Genomic DNA, 26,692 nt, shown 5'->3' with positions numbered 1-26,692 from the left:
GAAATGAACCATGAAATGTTTTAAGCATTTATCCTCCTCAGCAGAGCTGTATGTAGGCTGGAGCATCAACAAATAGAGACACACCTAGTGTCTCACATAATTCTCATCAGCATTTAACCAAACTGACAACACTTTTTCGGGTCATTAGAAAGGATCATTATATCCAGCAGTTGTTTGTAGCTTGGAGGAAAAACAATGCAAAGTACAATTTATTTACTTGTGTGTCTGTCTGTATGCCTGTCTTTGTGCGTGAGTGTATTGGTGTCAGTGCGGGAAATTACTGTTGAGGTCGTGCCGGAGTTAGACAATAGTTACATATAAAGGAAAATACTTCCATAAAACTAAGCCAACAAGTTAAAGCACTGATTAAATTTTTATCTGCAAATGACTGCAGGAATAATACTATTACTATACTATACTATACTATACTATACTATACTATACTATACTATTACTAAGGGTCCAGTATGACAGGGTCCAGTGTGCTAAAATTGTGCTACATTAGTACAATGAATTATAAATTCTTTGCAGAGTGGGGTTCAGGGAACACAGCCAACAGAACAGGCAACCTGCTGTCCCTCCAGTGTGCGGAAGACAATTGAGTCTTGCTTTGGTGCACCCGTGTCTTGACATCTACTTGTGTAATTTAAGTGTTCAGGTTTGGTTTCAAAGCTATGTCCTGTGCATGTCATCACTGCCACCGCTATCATCCTCCCTTTCTCCGTTAAGCCAGTTAGTTCATTTATGATGACTGTTTTATATAATAAAGACTGATGGTTCAGTTCATCCTCGCTCTACTGATGTGGAAGTATGAGTGTATACTGAAGCCATATTTCAGTCTCACAACCTAAAGTGTAAATGTCAAACAGCTGCTGATAGTTGAGCCCCGAGGGCATCACTTCACAAGCTCCATGTTAAACTGGCAAACAGGAGGAGGCAGAGCTGCAGTCCAGCGACCACATGGTGGTAAGTTACAAAACAGAGTTCAAGCTTCTCAGTCAGCCTCTCTCTGTTCAGCGTACCAACCCTCTCTATTGACATGCTAATGCAGGATCTGCCAGCTGAACAGCTTGAATAAAGTGAACAGCATCTCCCAAGGTCCTTCAGAGACCTCGGCTTTGGCAGCCAGCCTCAAGGGTCGTCAAGAATTCATTAATGGCCGTGGGTTAAGATTTGGTTTGTTACACTGCAACAGAGGAATTCAATTCTATATAAAAATGTGCTTCCACAACTGCAGCCACTACATTTAAGGAAACACAATATTTTGTCATAGCAGTTTTTCTTTTTCGTTGTTAAACTACTGCTGAAACCAAGTGGTATTTTTTATTTATTAGCCCTCGCACATAATAAAGCAACCCTGCGATCTTATTATGACCCAATCAATGACACACTGATGATTTGGCCCCTTCTGTCATGTACACATTAACCATAAAGTAATAACTCAGAGTAAGACAGGTGCAATTTCCAATCTGAATTTCATTACGGTTCGCTCACTGCCTGCTTCGATTCATAACATTGCCATTGTTGTGAGGTGGTGAATGTTAAGAGCAGAGCCCTCCGTGTCTGTAGGCAATGCAACACACCAGCTGTGAATGAGAAACAAGCAGCGTTCTCCATAAATTAACATTAACTTCGTCCTCTCATAGTTCAAGGGCCCCGACTAATGCAAAGAGGCAGCACACAGGGACTGGCTCGATGAAACACGAGTAATTCTCCCATGGCACAGTTCGATCTAAGATGAATAATTGATGCCTGAATTACCAAAAAAATGGCCTGAAGTGAAGAGGAAAGCAGCAGAATAAGATGGGCATTGCTATGGTAGAAAAACACTGACATGCAATTCTCTGAATCACCAAGGCCACAAGACAAAACTGACGTTATAGAGGCACAGCAAGTCTAGTAGGTAGCAGCTGATACACTATCAACACAAAGAAGAATGTGTCTGTAGATTAATCCTACAAACGCTCTGATCATCAAAAAGGTCTGGACTGGAACATGACTCGGGGGATGATCAGCTGAAGCCCCAGAGGCGTAACATTAGTGAAACCACTGAGAGCGAGAGTGCTATAATGGGGCCTTGAAACTGAACCCCTGCTCCACTTAGGGAAATGTCTGCTCATAACCAGTCTCCTCTGTTTGTATGTACAGTATGCCCCTTTCATTTTTACACTACACGGCAGAATAAAATGTCACTCTATGTATCCTGCGATTGTTTTTTTGGATGGCCTTTAGGGTGCTGCCTATACACAGACTTGGAATATATTATCGATTATCTTGTTTTTTCACAAATCTATGATTATTTCCCAGAATCAACTTGCTTCACAGTTCATCATAGCCTGACTCCGTAACCCATTTCATATTGCTTCCCACCAGTTTATAATCTACCCTCAGATTTGAGATAATAAGGAATCTGAAATACTCAGTAAGTAAAATCATGTAACAGGTAAAAGGGAGTCGATGGTGACACTAAGACACAGAGTGTTTGATCCATTTTGGCAGGTGGAAACAGTCAATCACTGACAATGGATCCAAAGCAGAACGTGAGCAAAGTGTGATCAGCTCTGTGGATTAAACCTGAAGCCACCTTGACATCAAAATCCATTACAAGATACTAAATATGCATTGAATGCATTAAATATATCCCCGAACAATTGATCTACATCTCTCTCCACACCAGCCACAGTAAGCTAAATTACAGGCCCCAAAAATGTGAAAGAATGAGGTGCAATAATACAGCCAGTCCTGCACTGATTTCAACACAGGGATCATTTTACTCAGCAATAAGGCTGCACAACCACAACCCGAACGCACATATGACAAATCAAGATTCAGCTGTTGTTGCATTAAAAACAGAAACCTTTGCACACGAGTGAGAGAGAAAATATAACCGGGGTTCGCTCCTCGCTCACTGATGCTCTTGTCATTGGATTGACTGTCACGGTTTACCTGTCATCTGAGGGGAGATTCAATGCTCTCCGTTTTAAAGGTGAATTACATGAATAATAAGAAAAAAGCACCAACACGGCGGAGTCAGGCTGATAAACAGGCTGTTGGTCAGCGGACAGTCTCTGCAGAGACAATGCACACAGAGCGGACACAGACACATTCACTCCGCACCTTTCACTTGGGTCTCATAGTCCGCTATGATCTCCTTATCCTTCTTGAATTTCGTAGAGGACATCGTTCCTCGGGTTTTAGGGTGATACCCTGTAGGTCGAGGACTGTCTTGGGTCTTAGGTGATGATCCCGGACTTGTAACGTTGCAGCGTTTTCCTCCTTTTCTTTTCTAGTGGCCGTGCATTGAAGAGAACAAAAGCTTAAATGTGTTGTATTCCCGCAGTCAGTTTAAACCCTCTTTATCAGTGCAGAAATAACACACGAGCAGCAGTCCAATGTTGCATTATTCTCTTTTTCTGCTCGGTTTTTCTCTCTGGCAGAAGAACCGAGTCCTCCTCCTCCTCCTCCTCCTCCTCCTCCTGGTACCAGTCAACTCAGACGCTTCAGCCGGAGAAACAAAAGACACAAGCGAGTTCAAAACTGTAATAACAACATGATGAAGAGAGCCGAGCGACGCTTGAATGTTTCCAAGCAGTCAAGTCCTTGTTTGTTGGAGCTACTGTGGCCAAAATAATGAACGGGCATGCGTACGAGCAGCGAGGCAGGCAGACACCATTCGTACTCTGACAAATTGAGCTGCAGGGGAACAGGAATTTAAAAGATCGTCACGTGATCCCCCTCATATTGTCAAGCACCCGTCCTTTCCCCCCGCCCTCACTCACACACACACACACACACACACACACACACACACACACACACACATACACACATGTCATTTATGTACTTCAAATTTAATTTGACCACCCTTTCTCATACATTCACACACACACACACATGGAGATCATCACATCACTACCTGTAGGCCTGCCTGATAACGATTATATTCATGTTTCATGTGAGGTAAAAAAATAAACCTAACAATGAAAACTTCCCCCTCTTTAGACTGCATTGCCATGGGAACCGCACATTTTTATCTCTGCATTACTTTCACACTATTGTTAGAAGATGTGGCACATTTCGGAGGAGCTTGTGAGGGATAATCTCTGTTCAGGGATGACACCAGAACCAACATTGATGCTTTGGTGTGTAGCCTAATCATGAAGGCAGTATTGTGGTAGCTACAAATGTACACAAACCATTGTTTAAAAGGTAAATTGCCATTTGAATAGCAAGAATGTCAGCGGCAGATAAATGTATTTAGCCATGTATCCATGTGAGAGAGGATAAAAACTTCTCATTGTACAAACTGTTGCAAATGACTGAATGTCAAATACTGCTGAGCAGAATCAAGAATAATACATGCCCTTAATACTTTGTAGAAAGGAAGCAAAATGTGTATAAAAGACTTACGCTCGTACACCTGTGCCTCTGTAATGGGAGTTGTTTGTTTCTTGCATGGAAACAATTATATTTGAATTCATGTCATGAAAAAAGCAGCTTTTCAAAATATTGTACTGACGGGGACTGACGCGTTCTTACAGTCAATGGGACTCGGTTTGTTGCCTGTCACCTTAGTTTTTCTCAGTTCAGGAGGGAACAGGCTGTTGACTCACAATGAGGTGACTGTACCACACTGTAGAAGCCCTCTGCATTTCATTTCCATCTGCACCACACGGGCCTTGATGCATATTTCAAGCTGACAGGTGGAAGGGCATTTGTGACAGATATGAGGTCTACATTCTGCCACATTTTAAAAAGGATTTTAAAAAATGATCACTATTGGCTGTAGATGGCTTATAATCATTGTTGTCATTAATGAATTACCAACATACATACAGTACTGACAGTATTTTGGAAAAGAAAGGATAACCATCATTGAACACAGCATGCACAGCTCTCTTTGCAGAGGAGAAATTCCCTAGGGAGTTTGAAATGGCCTCTGGCACTGTAGGTGTGTGCATATCTATGTTGTGTTAAGCGAGTCTGGATATGAGAGAGAGAGAGAGAGAGAGCGAGCGATAGGGTGAGTGTCTTCCCGTGTTATCTGTCTCACTGCATCACACTGTCTTTTGTATCTTTGCAGTTCCGGTGGTGAGTCTAAGTTGTTTGTCAGGCCTCGTATATCACCTACACGTCTGAGCAGAGCAGACACTTCACTTGTGACACATCAGCTGTGACAGAGAGGCCTGCTGGAGGGCCAGAGTGACAGCAGGGTGGATTCTGCTTTTGTTTGTGTTTACCACAGAGAAGTCAGCGGAGGTAACCTTTCCACAGTCCCTCCATCCCTCCCACCATCGCTCTGTTCCTCAGCCCTACCTCTCTCATCAGGCATCTCAGGGGGGAAGCTTGGGAAAGTCTGACTTCACCGATTTTATGGCACAAAGATCCATTGTGAGATCCTTTTACTATTTCTTTCTATAGAACAAGAGCGGGAACTGCTCTTGTCTCCAAACCCAACATGTGAAACAAATGCCACCGCAGTATACAGTCTGAGTGGTGAGACATGCATAGAGACAGTTAGAAACAAATTAATATTCATAATGAATTTATCAAATTTGTTTTGTCCCAACTTTCATTGCTTAGTGATTTTCAAAGATAATTTCTTTGACAGTGATTCTGTCACTTGACAGTACAAAGTGACAACATTTAGGGATGGCCAGGTGCCAGACATCGTGCTGTAAATTGCCTCCTAATATTACTTACATGAGCTGAATGACACATAAAAGGGACAATGTGGGCCTGAAAACAAACTGATTTCACATTAATACATGTGTATGAGTACATTTTCTCCCTTTAAATTAACTCTTGCATCGGAAAATGTCTAAAATTCAGAATTCTTTGAGAAGAAAAAGCATTAGTGAGACTTAATGTGAAGGTGCTCAACTAAATAGATTATCTAAACTGTGGGAAGGAAGAAATCCCTTAAGGCTTCTTCTTTCTAATGCAGAGGAATCTTTGTACTGACATGTGCAACCGGTTTTAATATAACTCATAATTGCACCTCTTTGAATTTAAAAGATCTTTGCCCTGTGGCAATCTTGAAATAGGCAGCATGTAATATATGTTTTCCTGTTTTGAATCTACTGGCCTGGCAGACATGCAGCACTGATCCTTAAATGAATAATCTGCAGTAAATGTTTCATTGTGGACAATGACTTGTTCAGGAAGAGTCAACAGCAAACGACTCTCTTCTGTATCCTTTCAAGATTAAAGTTTGGTGTATTTTGGAATAAGCATATATTTGTTCATTTAGCTTACCTTCCTACCTTTAACAATTCTGTATGATGCATTTGATACAATAATAATATAAGATTTATTAGGCATTAGGTAAATAATGTACACCCATCTGAATTAACAGAGTGCATTTTCATCGTGTTTCATGTGGCATGAACGGTTGCTTATCTATAAGTAAAGAAGCCACAGCAAACTTCAATATTTAAGAAATATGCACTTCTTCAGAATCCATCCCATACATACATAAATGGGTTGTACATGTTAGTGAAAGTGAAAGGTTTTGATCAGCAAATACATTTTCAAATGCAACCTGATGTTTTTAAGAACAACCTGCCTGAGAACACAATTATTTGCAGGTTTCTCTATGAAACGTTTATCAAATAAAAACCTCCAAACTTTGACATGTCTTAAATTTGGAAGGACTATTTCTTCCATTGCAATTATAAAGGCAACAAACTAGGCAGAATACAACAAATAAGTGTGCAGTGTTTTCAAGTATTCCTCTGCCCTGCTGCTGTCAACCGTCTGTCAGCTGTCCTGATACATGTATTTGCAGCATCATAAAACACTTTCAAATGTTTTTTATTGTTCCCATCTGGTAAATATCTTTGGGCAATCCTGTTGTGTTCACTGTTATATATTTAACTATATTTAGTTAAAGGCTCTGACTACTGTCTCTTGTTACAACTGATAGTAATGCAACACAATTAAATGCAAAACACTGACAACCACTACCGCAGTATGTGATACGTATCCCTTGATGCTGATTTACACTGTCGCCAATCAATCATCAAGCACTCATGCTGAGAAATAAATGTCTAATTGATATGATATTTCCGTCCCTGAGAAGTAGGCTCACATGTCTGCAAATGTTAGTTCGATCCTAACAAGTAATACCACACAGAGAAGGATCTGAAGAATAAGCTCAGTGAGGGTCCTCTCAACACTGGGAGAAAATCCAATTGTGAAACCCCACAGGGTTTATCATACCTGACAGCTTTGAGGATATTCCCTCATTCTTTCATGCTTGTCTTTTCTCTACATTGCATGTTATTGCAGCTGAGTTACATGTGAGGATAGAAGCAGCTCACCCCGTCTACCTGCATGGATAACACCTGAATTACACATAAATCAAACAGGACTGTGTCTGTTTGATCTTCTGCAGCAAACCCTGGAGCAGCACTACTTTTTACTCTGAGTTTCTTTTCGCTGTCAGCCACTCTCTTTGCTTATTCTCTGTGTTGCTAATGTGTTTATATGATCACTAAGTTGGCAAAACTTGAAAGTGCCTGACTGTACTGTGTGCTACACTGGCCATCTGTTGTGCAGGACTTTTTGTTCCCTAACATGAACTCCCAGTCTTCCCACTTACTAATCAATTACAAAGAATGGACAGTACAGTTAGAAAAACAACATTTAAAAACTAAATAAACCTACTGTAGGCTATGTAATGTGAAGAGACATGTTATGTCAAAGGAAGACATCCTTTAATCCTAATGAAGTGCTTTAAACACAGTACATTAGAAAACAGGTAAATATAAAAAGCTCTTTATGTTCTCCCACAGGTGTTTGCTAATAGATAGAGAATTGTCTTACAAAGTTAAAGCTGTAACTTCCACTGCCCAGAGACTCAATTAATCACACAAGGGAAGACACTCAACACTCTCTGCATGAATTTCATTAATCACAAATGATAAATCTGGAAATGATTATGGTGACTTTAAAACAATCAAGATACGCGAACTGGAAATTGAATAGACTATACTATTACTCATAAAAAACAAAACAAAGGCAGTGTATTAGCTCCTATTGTAAGCGACTACAAAGCCAAACTCTAGCTGTATATTCTTCGTATAAGTAGGTTGTGATGTGTGTTTGACTGAACTGAATGCTCATTGTTAATAAATATATGACTAACACATATCTAGAACACTGCTGTATCTTTTTCAACGCAATTTCCAATGGATCACAACCACTGGTGAATGTGAAACCAATAATTACAGAGAGAAATGTCATGAAAAATAAAAATGTTCTTTCTTCATAATGTTTTGCTGTCGTTTGTATATCTGTTATCCTGCCTTCTTCCCTTTTCACAGTGGTGGGACAAGTGTGGATTTCTTTCTTTTGATGTTCTACCTTTCTTATTTAGCTTGTTTTTGTTCGTTTGTTGTTTACATGGAGGATGAATAGTTGTGTTCAGTGTTCTCTCACTAAACTCAAAACATTACATCATGGCGCCCTCTGTCGATCTCTTAAAGTTATAACCCTACCCGGAAGTAGTAGCCAGTGAAAATGAATGAAAACAAATGATCAAGATCAGTGGGTTCTGGCTTTCAAAACAAAACCCGTTTTTAAGATTTTTAAGATTTTCAATAATGTACCACTACCAATAAATAACGATCATATGAACAATGGTGCCAGACAATTATGATAGATCAGTACAATGCATCCCTCTCTCATTTGTCACTTCAACTTTGCTTTTTGTTTTTAAATTAATTCGGCAAAAATAAAAAATAAATGGCACCCTTGTGCAGTGTATGTTTTTGAGGATTATTTTTGACATTTAGTTTGTCGAAACTCTTTCATTTATTAATTAATTAAATTAAATTTGTGGAGAAGTATTTCCGCCGGAAGTGTTAGTGTTGTTGCTGCTGACAATAATGTCGCCTCGTGTTTGACAGGTTGGTCAGACTCAAGTTAGCAAATTAAACATAACTAACTGCTTTAGTATAACCTACAGCTGCTACTGTTCAACCGGGAGGCTCATATAAACACGTATCATGATGTGGCTGCGTTTTATTACAAAATCCATCTCTGGCTAACAATAGCAAGATTTAGAATCGTAACAACTTTTTAGCTTCTTAAAGCTAACGTTAGCCAGCTGAGGTAACCGGTAATGATGCTTCTTTGCATGTAACTTAGCAGTAACGTTGCAGGTTTATCCACTGTGCAACAGTATGTCATGCTAACTTATGGCGCCATGACAGTGCGCAATAGATATTTAGAAGACGTTGCTCTCTTGCAAATGACTCTTTATGTCTGGGTTTGTCAAAATATGTAGTATTAACAGTCTCTGTGTGTATGTTTCTCTTCTCACCCTCTCCTCCAGGTGTTACTTGTGAGCCTTTGAGCTTGGCACCAGCTGTGATACATATCTTCCAGTTATACCTCTGTGTCTACTGAGGTGCAGCCCATAAATACTAATACAGCATGTCCTCCCAGGAAGATGGGGATGCAGAGCTGGGCTCGTGCACATCCACCACTTCCTCCACTGAGAATGATGCCACCCCTGGGGATGTCATCTCTGTCACTATTGGAGCAACTGTGCCTACAGGGTTTGAGCACACTGCTGCAGAAGAGGTCAAGGAGAAAATTGGGGTTGATGCACGAATCAGCAAAGATCGTGGTCGCATATACTTTCCAATAACCACTGACAAGCTTTTCCAGGTAGGAAACCTGGAGCCAACACATGCTTGGTTCTTCCAAGAGGTTTTTCACTGGCATATTGCCTTATACTCATAGAAAGCTTTGCTTTGATGTTGAATGGTAATAGTTGTTTACATGGAGTTCTGTGGTGATACTGTATGTTAAATCCCTGTTTACTTTTAATTGTACAGAAAACTTGCATCTAAAAGGTATCTGTCTGTCCTTCATTGGATTCCCCACTGCAGATCCATCGTCTGAAGTCTGTGGACAACCTGTTTGTTGTGGTTAAAGAATATGATCTATACCAGTTCAAAGAATCAAAGGTAACCTGCCGCCAGAGTTATTCTCTTGTAGCTGATGTTATTTTCGCCAGGTGTAATAAACACTGTGTTCTGTGTAGGAGGAGACATTGATGGAGATGGAGCAGCTTGCCTCCGAACTCCCCTGGACTAATGCCTTAGAGGTTTGGAAACTAAATGGCACCCTTAAAAAGAAGAAAGGCTACCGGAAAAAAGGAAATGGCCCCAAAGTAAAACTTAGTCGTGAAGCTACTGATGCAGCTGTGGCCGACACTGAGCAGCAAGAGCTACCGCAGACTGATACCGCTGCTGACGACCAGCCGGAGGCGGAGAGCACGGCCGACACTGAGCAGCAAGAGCTACCGCAGACTGATACCGCTGCCGACGACCAGCCGGAGGCGGAGAGCATGGCCGACACTGAGCAGCAAGAGCTACCGCAGACTGATACCGCTGCTGACCACCAGCCGGAGGCGGAGAGCACGGCCGACACTGAGACCCACACGCAGGACTCAGATGAGGCAGCACCCAAGGACAAAGTCATCAAGTTTCGTGTGACCTGCAACAGGGCTGGTGACAAACACAGCTTTTCCTCTAATGAGGCAGCCAGATCCTTTGGTGGGGCCGTGCAAGATTTCTTCCTGTGGAAAGCAGATATGACAAAGTTCGACTATAGAGGTAGGCGTGCTTGTTCAGACTCTACTGACGCAAAGTGAATACCATCACACTGGCCAAAGAAAACTGCCTGTTCAGATACCTTTGCAAGGCATAGCCTCATGTTTAGTTTAATGAATAACAAAAGAAAAAATAACAACTCTGTTAAGTGACACGTTCCGCGGAGATAAGCCGTTCACATTATGAGACACGTTGAAAAATGCTTCATTGTATCAAATGATTGAGATGGTGTGTATATGTTCCTCAAATTCATTTTAAAAGGGCTTTCCACAGTGTTAATCGGTGGCCGTCTACTTTGTATGTTTCAGTTCACATTAAAAAATAGTTTGCGATGTATTTTGAAAAGTATTTCAGCACAGTAGGATATAGAAATGTATGCATAGTAACATTGATGCTTGTTTTCTAATCATGCACTTTATGTTCCCGTACTGTAGGTGTTACTAAACATACACAAGGTAGAGATGGTGATCGGCATTGCACTCACAGAAGAGAGTCTTCACCGGAGAAACATCAGCCACTTTGGACCCACTACTCTGCGGTCTACTTTGTGCTATGGCATGCTCAGGTAATTCTACCACACCGTTAAAGTTCAGTTATGTATTTCAAAATGTAAACTAGTTGAGCTCCTGAGTGTTTATTTTTTTTTAAAGTCGAGTGTGATTGTAATATGTATATTATTTAAATAAGGTGTAATTCCAAATGGTTTAGAAAGTAAAGGCCGTGTTCATATGACAAAGGATTATTAATTATTTTTTAAAACAACACTGTCATGATGACAATCGCAGTAAGGTGCGATCACCTTGGACCGCTACCAAGATTACGGAGGAAGGAGGAAGAGTTGGTAACAAAAATACCAAGCTACAGTAACCGCAGAGAGACACGCATGAAGAAAAACGTGCAAACAGGCTAACACAAGGGACAAACAAACTGAAGTCTCATCAGCAGGAACGCTCCAAAGGTCGTTTAATCAATCTATAAGGGTGCTATGTCTTTGTCTGTGTACTTACACAAAGCAAAGTTGGCCACTAGACAGAGGACAATGATCAATATTTATTCTGATAACTTTGTAATTGAATATTTCTAAAAGACGTTGGTGGGGCTGTGCATCAATTCTTCCATCTGAAAGTAGATATGACTACGTGTTTGCCGTGACAGGACGTTGGCATATCAAATAACATCACCCAAGCCAGCAATAACTCTTCTCTGTTGAAATAAAAATGCAGGACACACCTTTAGTGTTTCAGCAACATTTTCCATGACTATAGATGAACACAAAAGATCGGCATGTGAGGTGAAATGTAAAAGTTAAAATGCAGTTTTAAGTCACACAGACGTGGTGATCTGTGAACCCGATCTATAATTCTCTATATATATTTTCTGTAAGGTAAAGGCTAAAAAAATTAAAGGTAATTAATTTGACTTCTGAAAACCAGGTATGCCTCTGGATCAATTATCGTTACTAGTAATTATTGGCAATTACACAGGAAACCAAAACACTGCACATTCCAAATGAGTTAAACTATCGAACGAAATACTAACGAAATACCAATCATAACAATGGAATGCAGCGCTGACCAATGAACTTTCAATATGATTATTATCTGATTCAGCTTCCAATTTGAATTGCTTCTTAATAAAGTGACTGCTGTTCTTTGAAGTGAGGACTGCATCAGGTACAAATATTGTGAAACGCCACGCAACGGCACTTTAATTAAAGCACTTATGAGTCATGTTCCGTGTTGTACTGTGTCTGCTGGTCTTTGGCCAACGTGCCAGGAGATTTGCATATCTCACTTTGCAATCAAGTCAGTTACTAAAAATGATCGAAAAACAATGAAATCAAGTCAAAATCAGTCCTAAAATATTCTAGTTTGAGGACAGCATGTATGGACAGTAGAAATGTAAATCTGCAGGGGAAGTGCTCAAATGAATCGGGGTCTAAGGAGTTCGAGCAGCAGGCGATCAGGATGTCAGTCAACCAGAAATATGTTGGGGGGGGGGGGGGGGGGCATCTGAGGAGGAGAACTGCAGATTTAGTTGATTCTATGACATGTATACGACGAGTCCTTATGATAATCATGTTACTTCGGTGTTATATTCACACTTGTCTGTCTTGACAGGCTGTGTAATCCTCAGCCATCAGATATAATCCTGGATCCAATGTGCGGGACCGGAGCTATACCGCTGGAGGTGAGACACAACTTCTGTACGTAGACGACAATATTGCCTCGTTAAAAAAAACAAAAAGTGCAAAGAATAAACAAAGTCTATAGATTAAAACCCTCTAACACTCTACAGTATACAGAGTCATTATCAGTCATTGCACTGCACTGCTGCCGTCTTCCGATGGCCCATTTCATGAGTTACAGACTAAACACTTCAAGTGTCAAATGACCAGAAGTTGTTAAACAACCACTTTTTCTTGTGTTTCTTATCTCAACTGTGTCGTATGTTTTTTCTTCGCCAGGGGGCCATTGAATTTAACAGTTCTTTCTACGTCGCCGGTGACAACAATTCCATGGCAGTTAACCGCACGGTCAATAATATACGTCACATCCAGAAACGGAGGGAAGGCAAGGGCAGGTGAGGGGGTGCACAGCTGGACATATCACAAGGAGGTAGTTTTATTATACAATTGTGTGTAGTTGATGATCTTCATAATAATAATAATGCAAATCTTTTTTGGATCCTTTTTTAAACAGTGCACCTGGATTGCCCATTGACACAGTGCATTGGGATCTGTGCAATTTACCCATGAGGACCGGCACTGTTGACATTATCATCACTGATATGCCCTTTGGGAAGAGGTACCGTAATAACAGTAGTGTACAGTGCATGGTTGATCTAGTATGTAGAAGTTATGCTGAATGAGTTTTGTAGGGCTGGACGATATCAATCGATATCGTGATATGAGACTAGATATCGTCTTAGATTCTGGATGTCGTATTAAATATATATAAGTGCTGCATTACAGTAAAGTGATGTCACTTTCTGACCTTACCAGACTGTTCTATCATTTGTCTTTACCCACTTATTACTGAAGATTATTTATCAATAATCTCATTGTGTGAATGTTGTGTGAAAGCATCAGTAGTCAACACTACAATATCACCGCAATATCCAGATACTGTCAAAACTATCAAGATAATTGATTTTCTCCATATCGGCCCGACCTATTTTGATGACTTTAAAGCCACTTGAAACTTGGCGTGAAATAGTAAAAATGCAAAAAACGATATTAAAGTCGATTGTTTCATTAAGCATCCACAATAATCTGGGAGAAAATATTTCTATAACTATTTCAAAAAGAGACTTATTCTCCAGAGTTGCATAGTCTTGTTCAGTCAAGTTCTTCGACGCCTCTAACGTAACCACTGTGTTTTTGCTGTTGGTTGAAATTTGGATTTTGAAACAGAAAATACTAAATATTGGATTTATCTTTCAGCACTTTCACACCATTAGGTAAAAATCGTTCCTTTGTTTTCTTGAAGAATCGGCTCTAGGAAGAAGAACTGGCAGCTGTACCCGTCCTGTCTGAGAGAAATGGCCCGTGTGTGCACACCAGGCTCAGGAAAGGCTGTCCTGTTGACGCAGGACAAGAAATGCTTTTCCAAGGTAACCGTATGAGTCATACAAAACACAATATGTTACAGAATTTTTCTACGGAAAATGAAACACCATTACATGAGAACTTTCAAATTAATCACATTGAAAGTCCTGTCCTGCCATCGGCTTCCTGATAACAAATCACCCTAGCTCTTAATGTCTTAATGTCACCCTGTACATAATAGTGAAGCATCAACTGCCTTTCCCAGTAGCCTTTGATGCTCTGCCATTTGTATGGAGTACTTGTGTTACCAGTAAAGTAAGACAATACACAATTTCAATACCACGTTCCACCCAAGAGCAATTATGTTTGTATTTATCTCCACCCTCGTATCAATTAATCCTGCTTCTTTCTCACGTCAGTGACCTTCAGATGGAGGTGTGTCAAGATTAAGCTAGATAGTGCACTGTGTGTACAAGTATACCATCCATTGCCATAGAAGTAGGTCTGTTTTGTTTTGTGCCTAGCCAGCAGTGGTCATCTTGTGATGATGCCAACTGGCTGACCACAGTCACTTTTGGCCAATCTGCACATCTGTGCAATAATCCATTTTTCTTTTTTGATTCTTTTTAATTGGCTTTTAGTGTTTTACTTTGTACCGCTTTGTATGTCTGTTAAAAGAAGCCCAAAGGTTTTTCTGTGTCTATTGCAGTTAAACAATCACCACAACTTCAATAGATGCAAAAGTGGTAGCCAGTAAATGTGAGTCTGAGGCCACGTTCCTCTCGTTCTTTGAAGAGGACAGACGGCATGACAGCTCTCTAAAATGCAAAGTGCAACACACACATATTGTGTAAGGTTAGGGGTCAGGATGCAAGGGTGGGGAACCTTTTTCCTATGAAGGGACTTTTGTTTGTTTGTTTTTTACATCATCCTTCGAGGGCCGTGCTAATTATTGAACTCATAACCTCTGCAAACATTTTTAAGACACAGCCATTTCCCTTTTCTTTTATGCTGTGCCATGTATCTTTCTGTTTTATCAGAAATCAGAAATCCTTTATTAGTCCCACAACGGGGAAATGTATCTTGTTATTTTTCATCACCGCAAGCTAACTAGACACACAAACTAGTCTACAACTACGCACAAACTAGACACACTGGCCTTTTACTTCCATAAATAAATAATCGTTCATCCATTTCTCCTGGAAAGTGCGACATTCTGCATCCAGCTCTCTGTTTTACACTCGCCATGCTGCGTTCACTGATGTCAACGACCGTCTTGTTTAATATTGAAGTGTTTTGACATGAGGTGACCACGACACCTTCCGCTTGTGTTGTGTTCAAGGACCCTGACTGTGGCCAGGAAAAACGCCCAATTTATTCTATTTTCATCTAGTTTTTTTTTTTTTCTAGTGGATTTTTATTGCGTGCACTTATGAATTACGCCGAGGGCCGGATCAAATGGTCTCGCGGGCCGTATACGGCCCGGAGGCCGGAGGTTCTCCACCCCTGAGTTATAGCATGAAACTCTTGTACTGCTATGGTTCCCTGCAGTTTAAATAGCTGTGCATTGCTCCCTGATGCACATCACAGTGCAGCTGATCTGAGGCATGATGGAAATGTTATTACTTTTGCACTATATTTGGTAGTAAACCAAAGTATTGAGCCAATTACAATATAATATCATGACAACATGATGACATTAGAGGAAAAGATCAACCGGAGACCACAGAGCTCTGTAAAGACAAACTGCAATTCATTTAATACTACACTATTTATTTAGATATTTCAATTTGGACCAAAGAGGCTCACTGACAGACTGACAGCAAGTATATCTATGATGAGAAGTATCTACATTAAAGAAATAACAGTACACTTTTAAAACAATGTCACAAAGTGCTGAGTGAAATGGTAAATCAGATTAAGAAAGTGAGCTATAATAATGTTGGACCTGTGTGATGTCGTCAAACTCAATGATTAATGTTATACAGTAAAATGGTGTTCTATTGTTAAATGGAAAAAAGCTGTTTGTTACTTCATATTTACTTCTTTTCCACTCCCACAATCCATCAGTCGTGATCATTCGTATATGCCAGCAGGTTTTTAAAAACAATGTTTATACAGCTCTCCATCAACTTTAAACAAACTAATCTGGTCCTCTGCTTAAAAGTGCATGCAGAATTAATTTACCCTAAAATAATCTGTAAATAATCCCTCCGTGAGTCATGGAGAAGAACTTTAAACAGCTGTATTTGTCTAAGCTCAGATCATGTTTTACACAAAACAAATGTCTCATTTGTTTGTTTGCCCTCACAAGATTTATGTTGTCTCTAGGCTATCTCGAGGATGGGAGGACTGTGGGGGAAGCTGTTCACCGTTTGGGTCAATGTCGGGGGTTTACATGCTGGAGTCTACCTCCTCAAGCGGACCGAAGCCGTGTTTGGCCAAACTCCGGAGGATGTCTATGAATCACGAGGAACGGTTAAAGCACAGGAAGATGAGAAGACTGACGAGGAGCTCTCTTAATTCACATCCTGCATTTTAAGTTTTGGATTTATATTTTAGGCCATGTAGGATCAACATTATTATTTTATGTCCACTTTACAGGAGCTGCCGTTTCGTTCTGGTTAATAAAGATTCAAACAAAAATGTCAGTTGATGTAAATATTCAAGTTGTTCCTCAGTGATATATTTACAACAAAGACACTAGTGCTGAATACAATAAGAAGGTGTACTTTTTAGTTTATTATCATTTTTGTTATTTTATATTTGACATCTGTAATGTCTACATGCGAGCCAGCACATCTCCAGAGTCTGTGTTTTCCTTTATTTCTCCATATTTCTTCATATTTGATGTTCTGACCTGAGCACACAACTGAAAGGGACACGTACAGCCGAAATGTGAAAAGTGTCATTTGTGTGACTCAGTTAGTGACTGTGTGGTATGCAGAAGTATACTTCCTTAAACCTTTCAACAGAGTATTGCCCAACATAAACACCTAGGGGATATTCCAAAGCGGGAAGAACCCGGTAGATTGTTTAATTCAGACCTAATGAAAAAAAAAATAATAATTAATAAAAAAATAAGACATGCAAAGAAGCTTCTGCTGTGAAATTTATGTAGATTTAATTTGGGTCTTGATAGGATTTTTGCCTAACTATAGAACAATGCTCACCACTTTTCCAGGTCACTACCTACATAATCTGGCACAGGAAGGACAGCACGTGCGCTAAGGGGAATTAAATGAATATCGTTTCATTTCCCTGTCGATCAAGGAGTTTACTCATGATGAGGTCATTGCGTCAACGAGTAGCCTACAGGCAACGTCGTGTAAGCTATAAAGTAATGACAAATGTTATGACTGGGAAAGTGACGTCACTGGGCTCATAAATTGCCATGTGAGAGCTGAAGATACTCCATTGACTCTGAAGCAGCACGGAAGTAAACGAGATGATCTGGACCATTTTCCTGCTCGTCCAAGCTCTTCTGCTTTATTTTATTCTCACACACAGATCGAGGTGAGTTACTATTTGATTGTCCTGTTTCCGTGCTGTAGCCTGAATACTGTAACATTTTGACCCTGAATCTGATGTGCTCTTGTCAACATTTTCTTTTTATATTTTTTTGCTGTCAATTGTGTTTAAAATCCTTTTAACGCAACTTCTAATGAGAGCATAGGAAATCAATAATAAAAAGCACCGAGGAGAATCTTGTACATCGAAACGTTGCCTTGAAATGTTCTGGCCTGCTTTGCTTAGTAGTGTGTGTCTTGCACCTGAGCATGTCTGTGTGCGCGCACATTTGAAACCGTTTACTTTGTATAAGTTTAGTCGGTTGTTTCTTCTCCAGTTTTAGGACTTTGGTTAAACTACTACAGTGTTAAATAAAGTTATTATAAAGCTTTACTCTTCACTGATATTTGTTTTTTCCTAGAGGTAATAACACATTGCAAAAGAATAATTAGTCAAGTGATATTTTCTTATAAACTAATCCCTGCTATGTTGACCTTTACTTCTATAATCCTGTCACAATAAAAAGTGTCATGGAAACACTGACACCAAATACAGCAAAGGATATGTGTGTGTCAAATAAGATAGAATCACTTGTCTGTGGGCCAGGGCTGCATGTTTAGTTGTGTCCTCACCTTTAATACCGGCATGTTATAGATATAGAGATATAGATATAGAACAAAACAAACTGATAAGCCTCTTACAAGTAGGGCTGTTTGAAAATACACAACATATTTTTATTTGTATTTCTTTTCTTTTAACCTTTTAGATCAAAGAGTGATCCACCTTTAGACAAAGGTGTTATCCCATGGTTAGGCCATGCACTTGAGTTTGGAAAAGATGCGTCTAAGTTCTTGAATCGAATGAAGCTGAAACATGGCGATATTTTCACAGTGAGTAGAAGAAAGCAAAGATGATGTTCATTTGATGTAACAATCTCATCCTGTAGATACTTAAATGTTCATTTTTATGATCACTTTAAGGACTTCATATTAGTGGAGATATCAATGTGCTGCTTAGGAAAAAGACATTTTAAACATTTACAATTCTGGGCACTCAAACTCTAGATCAGGTATGAAATGGTCCTTGAGATGAATTCAATTTATGAGTATATAATATATTATATATATTGAATACTTGGTCGTCAGTTCTGATGTGAAATTCCTATTTGTAAAGTGAATTTAAAATCTGCTTGTTTTTATTTTATTAAATCTAATCTGGAGAATATGATCATGTCACGTTGTGTTCAGGAAAACATCATGAATTTACATCAGGATACAATGATGTCATGATTGTAAGTTATCCTGAAACTAAATACAAAGTTTGATATTTGAGTGGAATAAAATAAACTCGGGTGCTTAAAAACTTACAAAAATAGTTAAGATATAAGATTACATAACATTAATTACAACAAAGTTTTGTGGTATAAGATATTGTTACTGTGTTTATTGCATTTTATAAAGCAGTTAAACACTTATTTATTATAGCTGTATGTATCTCCCGATGACGTGCAGGTGCGTGTTGCTGGACGTTATGTGACGGTGCTGCTGGATCCGCACTCGTACGACACGGTCATCAATGACTCGGACTCCCTGGACTTTACTCGCTACGCACAGGTGCTCATGGAGAGGATCTTCAACCTGCGGCTCCCGCATCACCAGCCGGCTAATGCAAAAGAGATGATGAAAAAGTATGTCCTTATTACTTTATACTCTAAACTGCAAGCGTGTACTGTATACTTTCATTTTCATTTCATGGTCATTTAGAAGTGAAATCTTTCCACTTGACTCTAATGATTAGTATCACTGTGGATATTTCAGAAAACATCCCCAGGCCGCTATTCTCATCTTGTTAACAATTACCCAGATGTGCTAAACATTAAACCTAAACGTATTACCTCAGGGAGAATCAGGCACCTAAGTCAACATGTAGCTTTCATGTCATGATAACACAATCAGTGTGACAGGATTGACAGGATTTACTCTCCATTGTTACGACAATTAACCTCTTCTTACCTCGTTGCTGCAACGTCCACAGACACTTCATGGGAATGAATTTGACCACCCTGAACAGCACCATGAGCAGACACCTGCAGGCCTCGCTGAAAGCCGAGATGCCTCAGAACCAGAAAGACTGGAAAGAAGAGGGATTGTTCAACCTCTCCTACAGCTTACTTTTCAAGTAGGAGTTCCCCCTCCACACACACACACACACACACACACACACACACACACACACACACACACACACACACACACACACACACACACATACACACACAGATACACAAACTCTTAACTATGTAAAAAGGAGCATTCATGTCAAAAAACATCCGCTAAACAGTTTACCCACCTGTCAGTTCTGTGCTCCTCTGTTTGTAAACACAGCAAGAGAAATGTAGAATGACTACACTCTTTCACACAAAAATGCTCAAGGTCACCTTTCTGGTTGAGTATTTTAGGATACAGGATGTGAATCAAAATGTAGCAGTCTCTCGTGCTAAGAAGTCACATTAGTAAACAAAGGAGAGAGTAGATATGTGGAATGTGAAACACTATATGGTAGTAATGATTCCTGTGACACGGTGACCTGCACCATGAGGAGAAGCTGCATCTTGTGTGGGCCGGTGGAAAAATACCCGTTGAAAGGGAATTGCTGGTGTGCTTTCAAATGAAACAATTGCGTAGGCTGGTTATCTTTCCATCAAAGCAAAAAATGGCCGCCATTCATCAACCTGAAAAGCCCGCATTTTCTCACACTCTGTATCTCTCCTTTCTTCGCAGGGCGGGGTACCTGTCACTGTTCGGTGGGGAACAGAACAACAACAGCACAGATCCCTCAAGCGTCTACAAGGAGTACAAGAAGTTTGACGGCCTCTTGACCAAAATGGCGAGAGGCACACTAAAGCCAGGTAGTGACACTGAACACCTCACGATGAAATGCTGCCTACACATGTTCTCCACCAGTCGATCAGAAGCTTCAGTCAGGGAGCCTGCAGTCACCTCAGAGCACTGTGACGAAATGGATACAATCCCATGTCTGTCAGTTATGATGCACATCAAAATCCATGAGTCAAGAGAAGACGTAACTTATGTTTTCACTGTTTACATCTGTCACTATCGTACATTGACATCATCGATTGACGTTCCCTCAGATTTGTTTTGCGGTTGTCATGGCGAGTTTCACTTACTCAGTTGCTTACCTAGCGTCTCGGAGCCTTTGTGTTTATTTTGAGAACTTTTACGATTCTGAATTTATCATCACAGTCCTGATCCAACTTGTACCTGCAGCTCACTGCATACACCTTATTCCCCCAAGGCCCTGTCTTTCTACGTGTGCTATATCATTGTTTAGAATGTGTTCCAAACTACACAGGAAAGTTGGCCAACTACAATATTGTTGCGCAGCTCCACCAGTCATGCCTGTTGAACCTGAAATAAGGTTCCTTTCGCACCTCTTGCCCAAAATAATATGCATCTGGCCTTTCATTCAGATTGAGCTCAACTGTTTATGCTTTGTCTGTGACTCACTTGCTTTGTGTTGTTTATCTGTGTGACAGAGGAGAAGAGGACGGCCCAGAGTGTTCGGCAGAGACTGTGGGAACTTCTGGCTCCAGCAGGTCTGATTGAGGAGGCGGGGTCGAGCCCTTGGCTTCACGCCTACAGGAGGCTGCTGCGAGAGGAGGGGGCCGATGAAGAGACGCAAAAGAAAGCTGTGCTGATGCAACTCTGGGCCACACAGGTGAGGGAGATGTCTGAAGAAACATTCTGTGTGTGCAAAGCAAGACACCTTTGGACATTAGGGAAGTTGTCTGCTCAGTCAGATGAACTTAAAGCCACTGTGTCTCTGTGGTGGGACGTAACGAAGTACGTTTATTCAATTGTTGTACTTAATTACAGTTTTGAGATATAGTACCAGTCAAAAGTTTGGACACACCTTCTCATACACATTGAAGGAGAAGGTGTGTCCAAACGTTTGACTGGTACCATAAAGAAAGAAAAGAACAGCACAGAGTCGGGGCCCCACTCAAGTCTCAGATGCCTGTGAGAGACTTTTCCTCTCTAAATGTCTGAAGAACAGTTTGAGGCCCAAAGAGGTAGAATTATCCAATAGTTCACAAATAGCAGCACCAGTTTAGAGTAAAGTCCAAATAATTAACAGAAATGTGTCCACTTAAACTAGATACAACAGTCTAATACTTCATATTTCAAATCATTTAGCACATGTTAAGTCGTAGGGCTTATTTTTCACCAAGTACTTTTTTTATACTTTGCAATGAAACTTAAGTAAGGGTTTTAATGCAGGACTTCTACTTGTACTGGAGTATTTTTACTTTGTGATATTGGTAAGGAGTACTTCCTCCACTTTGGGTGCAGTACTGTTGTTTAGCACATGAGTGTGCTGTTCACCTCTACTTTCACAGTGGGAAAGCCATGAAAGGGCTTCAGGAATATAAGATAAAGGATTGTAATGTAGCAGTGTCTTAAGACTACATTTCAACAGTGTTGGACTTCAAAACGCTGAATGTTGAAATGGCAACTTTATTGATGTTGCTACAGTACACAGTTTACGGTGTTTCTTCGGTGCACCTACCTGCATCTCTTCCAATGTTAAAGGGAATTATCGTTATTTCTTCCTATTTACAAAACAAAAAGGAGGTTGTTAATTGTATTGGTTTTAGTGTTCAATGGATTTGAGCTAGTGTGACTTCGTCTTGACTTCTCACTCACATATAACTGGACTGGGTATTGACTCACACAGTTTTGCCTACAGCCCAGCTGCAGGGGTTTGTTGCATAAAAGACGTTAATCGGAAATTTACTTCAACATATGCCTTCCCCTGCAGGCTTCTTACTCATCCTTTTTTTCACGTGTCACCTTGGTTTATTTCCATTTGAGTATAAGTTTTGACTCATAACTTTTAGTTGTCTCTGAGTCACATTTTTAATTTCCCTAAAACTTTAGTGAGATAAATTAATATGTATTTGCATGACATTCAGATGATTTGTTGGACAGCTATTACAAACAGTATTGTTATCACGGTCGATATAGTATTATTAAGTTCTGTGTCTGAGGAAGCGTTCCCACACTCAGGTCTGTGATTCATCTGAGAAAAGTGTTCTTGTGACAAAGGTTTTATTGGATACACTAGTTCTCTCATCAGGTTAGTGTTTATGTATTTCAAAGTAAGCATTAATTACACTTTGCAGCGTATTTGCAGTGATTTAAAGAGGCAATTCTGTGGTAATTTATATACTGTGTCAAATTTTCACAGTGTGCACTATTTTATGTGTCTGCTCCTGCGACAGTGCCACAGTTTGCCGTAAAACTAAATAGCTTCATAGCTTGTCCTGCCCTTGGACGCAGGCAGATGGCAGGGGACCTTCGGTTTCCAAGCACTTTCCTTATTTAGTAAACCATTACCGTGCTGAGCTTTGCCAGTAGTGAGACTATCCAGAGCATGGCTCCTCTCATCGCACACACATGAAAGGAAGCTGTTCCTCTTTTATCTCGTCAGCAGCACTCAAGATTCATTAGGCTTTTTTTATTTAATTGAGCTTAACTGCAATTGTAATGTGTGCTTTATTGCATCTCTATTAAAAGATAGTACTATGGGTGTCATGTGATGTTCTTATTTGCTATTACAAACAACCACCTGCGCTGTCACTATGCAACACCAGAGTGAGAGAGACAACCTTATCATTGTCTTTGTTTGTTTTCAGGGTAATGTTGGTCCTGCTGCGTTTTGGCTGTTGGGCTACTTATTGACAAATCCTGAAGCTCTGACAGCTGTGAAGAGGGAGTTCAGCGTGATCTCACCGATGGGAACCTCAGAGACCTCATTACTGGACAGACCGGTGAACACCCCTGTGTTTGGTGAGGGCTTGCTGTGAACAGAAGCATACATGTTGGTAGTACTGTAGGTTGCTCCTATTGTCAGGTAGAAAAGCCTGGATTCACATTTCAAGAAATCTGCAATAATGCACATTATTTACATACATAGTGCAAAGGAAATCATAAGTGCAAAATAATTTTGAGAGTTTGAATTTGAGAGATAGTGCTACAGCGAAGAACACTTGGTCATGGTGTACAGAAAGAAATAGACCAGATTAGTTACAAAATTGCATAAAACGTAGAGAAATATTGCAGATGAAGAAAAAACGCTCCTGCTCTTTTGCTGTTATTAACATTTCTTTCTGCCGCTTTCCAGATAGCGTCTTGGAAGAGACCCTTAGACTCACTGCTGCCCCCTTCATCACCAGAGAGGTAGTGCAGGAAAAGACCCTCCACATGGCTGATGGCCAACAGTACCTGCTAAGGAAAGGAGACCGGGTGTGTTTGTTCCCCTTCAACAGCCCTCAAATGGACCCCGAGATTCACCACGAGCCACAGGTTTGTTTCATATGTCTTGTTTCCAAACCTCCTCGCTCTATCAAAACCTTTCTGTGCTGCCAACGGGAATAGCAGTAATTGTCTTTGGGACTAACTGACAGACTTAAGTGTAATTAGTGTAGTGGTTTATGTAAGGTGGAATCCACGCCTACACAAAGCTGACCCTGCTCAGAGAGTTCAACCCAGAGCTGTGGACCTTTTGAGGGATTAGCTGAGCACGGGAACAGAAACACAGCTAATAGGCGTGGGAAGGACTTTGCATTTAGCCTGCATTATCGCTTGATATTGACACTCTGTCCACCAGAAATTATGTCTTTTCTAACAGCTTGCATTTCTAAATGTGTTTCCTTTACAGAAATACAAGTACGATCGCTTCCTGAATGAATATGGATCAGTGAAGAGAGACTTTTATAAAGGAGGGAGGCGTCTGAAATATTACACCATGCCATGGGGCGCAGGGACCAATGGCTGCGTAGGACAGCAGTTTGCCATCAATACCATCAGACAGTGAGTGTCCTTTACGATCGGTTAAGACCTCAAAATGTTCAACTCTGCGTGAGTTTGTTACGTTTTAATTTCTGCTTGAATGTTCTAATTTCATGTTTCATCTGTGTTTACTCTTCAGGTTTGTTTACATGGTGTTGACTAACTACCATTTGGAGCTGTGTGACCCAAATGCTCAGATGCCGGAGGCAAACGCCAGTCGTTATGGATTTGGGATGCTTCAACCAGAGGGAGACTTGCTTGTCCGATACAAACCTAGAAATACGCACTAAGACTTTAGAAACAAGCAAAACACATTTATTTTAAGTACATTTCAACAGATATACATTGTTTATAGTGTCAATATGCCCTTTGTACTTTTGTATTCTCTATTTATATTATACAGTATATCATATTTTGTTATTTATCAATAAATGTAAATAATGCATTGTGTACAATTTTGCGTTGTGAAGTTTCTTTGAGTTTTTTGGGTTAAATGATTGGTGAGTCCATTACAGTCGTATAAACGTTTGTGCTGCATCCCCCATTATTATTATTATTATTATTATTATTATTATTATTATTATTTTGTGAGTAAAACTAATAATAAGACGTTGAAATGTGTCTTCACAAAGTGCACTTTTTAAGAGCTGTAAAAAGTTCAGCTTTGAAGCAGTATGTTAAATAGAGAGCAAGAGCGTAATGAGGGGACTGCCTGTTCTGTAAACAGAGCCGGCCACACATCTGTCACTCTGACACATGCCCGCTGTTTGCAGAGTGAAGCTGAGTGGAAAGTTTAGATTTATATGTTGTTTGCAAAGCAACTGATAACTTACTTGCAGGAGCAGGACAAAAATCATGTACAAAATCAGCCTCAATAATAAATGTGGCTTCAGTTTAATTGTGTGTCCTAAGTGTTGTCATTTTGTGTAAATTACTAAGTATGTTTTCCACTGAGCCTGACTGTTTTCCAGTTAGGTTGTCTCTGCAGAGACTGATTATACTGCTACTGTATTTTTCACCATGCACTTTCCAGTTTAGAAAGCATTAACAGGCGACTATCAAGGGAGCACTAACATCACTATGATATTCCTAGTAGGCCTCACAGTATGTCTGCCTCTAATAGTAGGTTGAATGTTTGCTACTTTTTTTAATCCCCTATTCCCTAATGGGATATTTAGTATGTTTAGCGGCCTTACTTTGTCTTTGTTCACTAATGTCTAGTCTTTGTGTGTGCGTGTTTTTTTTTATGGGCTCTTTAATGTCTAAACTTCTTATAATGTCTATTTTTTTCTATTTTGTCTTATTCTTCCTACTGTTACGGGTATAAAATAGCAATTTGCTTAAACCCCGGTACATTACATATCTCCTTGTTTCATATAAGGATATGTTGATTTGGCATTGTCCCTATTCCAATAAATAAACATTACATAACTTTTAATTAAACATTTATATAATAATCCTTATATATTTGTAATAATCATGGATGTTTAGTAATTTCTTTAAATGATTTTGATCCAGTTCTGCCCAAGGATGGCAGTTCCTGCTGCACAAAGCAGAAACAGCATGTGGACGCACTGAGCTGTGGCTCTGTGAGGGTTAAACTCACACAGGCTGCAGCCGCTGGAGGAGCCTGAGTGAAATCAGCCCCCTGCAGGATCCCGTCCACAGTCACAGGCGCCGGCCAGCGCTCAGTCACAGGAGAGGTACCGAGAGTATTCCCGGCTACTCTCAAGAGTCTACTTGTTGATCCGCCACAGGAAGGGTGGACAGGGTGGACTGGACACCATGTGTAAAACTATTATATTTTTCAACATGTCGCCACGTAGCTCATGATGCCTCCATCGGCTCCCAGCAGAGCACCGGCGATCTGCACCAACATAGCAAGTTTCTGCGCGTTTACAATTGAAATGTTGCTGATATCCCTCCAGGAGGTGAATCGGGATACACGGGAGACACGTATGTATCATTGTTCTTCATTGTGTTAATGTCGGGTTAATTTGTATGTGCTATATGTTTTTATAGTCCGCTTATGTCCGTAGCTGGCCATCATAACAATATTTATTCATTTGACTGCCAGCTTATGTAGGTATATTCATACATTTCCCCAAAACACAAGTGTTGCATAA

At 40.2% G+C, this 26,692-nt stretch overlaps 3 protein-coding genes across 4 annotated transcripts in view; 2 read left to right on the top strand and 1 right to left on the bottom strand.

The window, feature by feature from the left end:
• The window catches only part of srgap3 (SLIT-ROBO Rho GTPase activating protein 3), a 57,401-nt gene extending 53,964 nt beyond the window's left edge, over positions 1-3,437 (bottom strand). The window contains 1 exon segment of the mRNA XM_029431604.1: positions 3,118-3,437. Coding sequence (XP_029287464.1) covers positions 3,118-3,181 — 64 coding nt within the window. The 5' untranslated portion in view covers positions 3,182-3,437.
• Positions 3,438-8,849: 5,412 nt separating this feature from the next.
• On the top strand, positions 8,850-16,832 carry thumpd3 (THUMP domain containing 3). Its single transcript, XM_029432293.1, is given in 10 exon segments — positions 8,850-8,915; positions 9,344-9,681; positions 9,906-9,983; positions 10,061-10,628; positions 11,061-11,196; positions 12,752-12,821; positions 13,099-13,214; positions 13,334-13,438; positions 14,123-14,246; positions 16,513-16,832. Coding segments are annotated over 9 exon segments (1,626 nt in total). The 5' UTR covers positions 8,850-8,915; positions 9,344-9,444; the 3' UTR covers positions 16,705-16,832.
• Positions 16,833-17,151: 319 nt separating this feature from the next.
• Positions 17,152-25,165, top strand: LOC115008599 (prostacyclin synthase-like). Of its 2 annotated transcripts, none has more exons than XM_029432291.1 (10): positions 17,152-17,697; positions 18,458-18,581; positions 19,203-19,378; positions 19,726-19,869; positions 20,472-20,599; positions 21,248-21,429; positions 23,411-23,564; positions 23,899-24,080; positions 24,436-24,587; positions 24,706-25,165. In XM_029432291.1, exons 1-10 carry the CDS (start codon positions 17,630-17,632, stop codon positions 24,854-24,856), a joined length of 1,461 nt encoding a protein of 486 aa, XP_029288151.1. In that variant the 5' UTR covers positions 17,152-17,629; the 3' UTR covers positions 24,857-25,165. The 2 variants fall into 2 exon arrangements, with proteins under 2 accessions (XP_029288151.1, XP_029288152.1); XM_029432292.1 differs by having other exon boundaries at positions 24,743-25,016.
• The last annotated feature ends 1,527 nt before the right edge of the window (positions 25,166-26,692 follow it).

This window comes from Cottoperca gobio, chromosome 5 (assembly GCF_900634415.1).
Source record: "Cottoperca gobio chromosome 5, fCotGob3.1, whole genome shotgun sequence".
Taxonomy (NCBI): domain Eukaryota; kingdom Metazoa; phylum Chordata; class Actinopteri; order Perciformes; family Bovichtidae; genus Cottoperca; species Cottoperca gobio.
Note: the sequence above shows the minus strand (reverse complement) of the source record. Positions and strands in the feature narration are given on the sequence as shown.

Coding starts and splice junctions, on each gene's coding strand:
- LOC115008599 (XM_029432291.1), top strand. CDS start 17,630: ATGATCTGGACCATTTTCCTGCTCGTCCAAGCTCTTCTGCTTTATTTT. Junction 19,379..19,725: donor GCAAAAGAGATGATGAAAAA/GTATGTCCTTAT, acceptor CAACGTCCACAG/ACACTTCATGGGAATGAATT. Junction 20,600..21,247: donor GAGAGGCACACTAAAGCCAG/GTAGTGACACTG, acceptor TCTGTGTGACAG/AGGAGAAGAGGACGGCCCAG.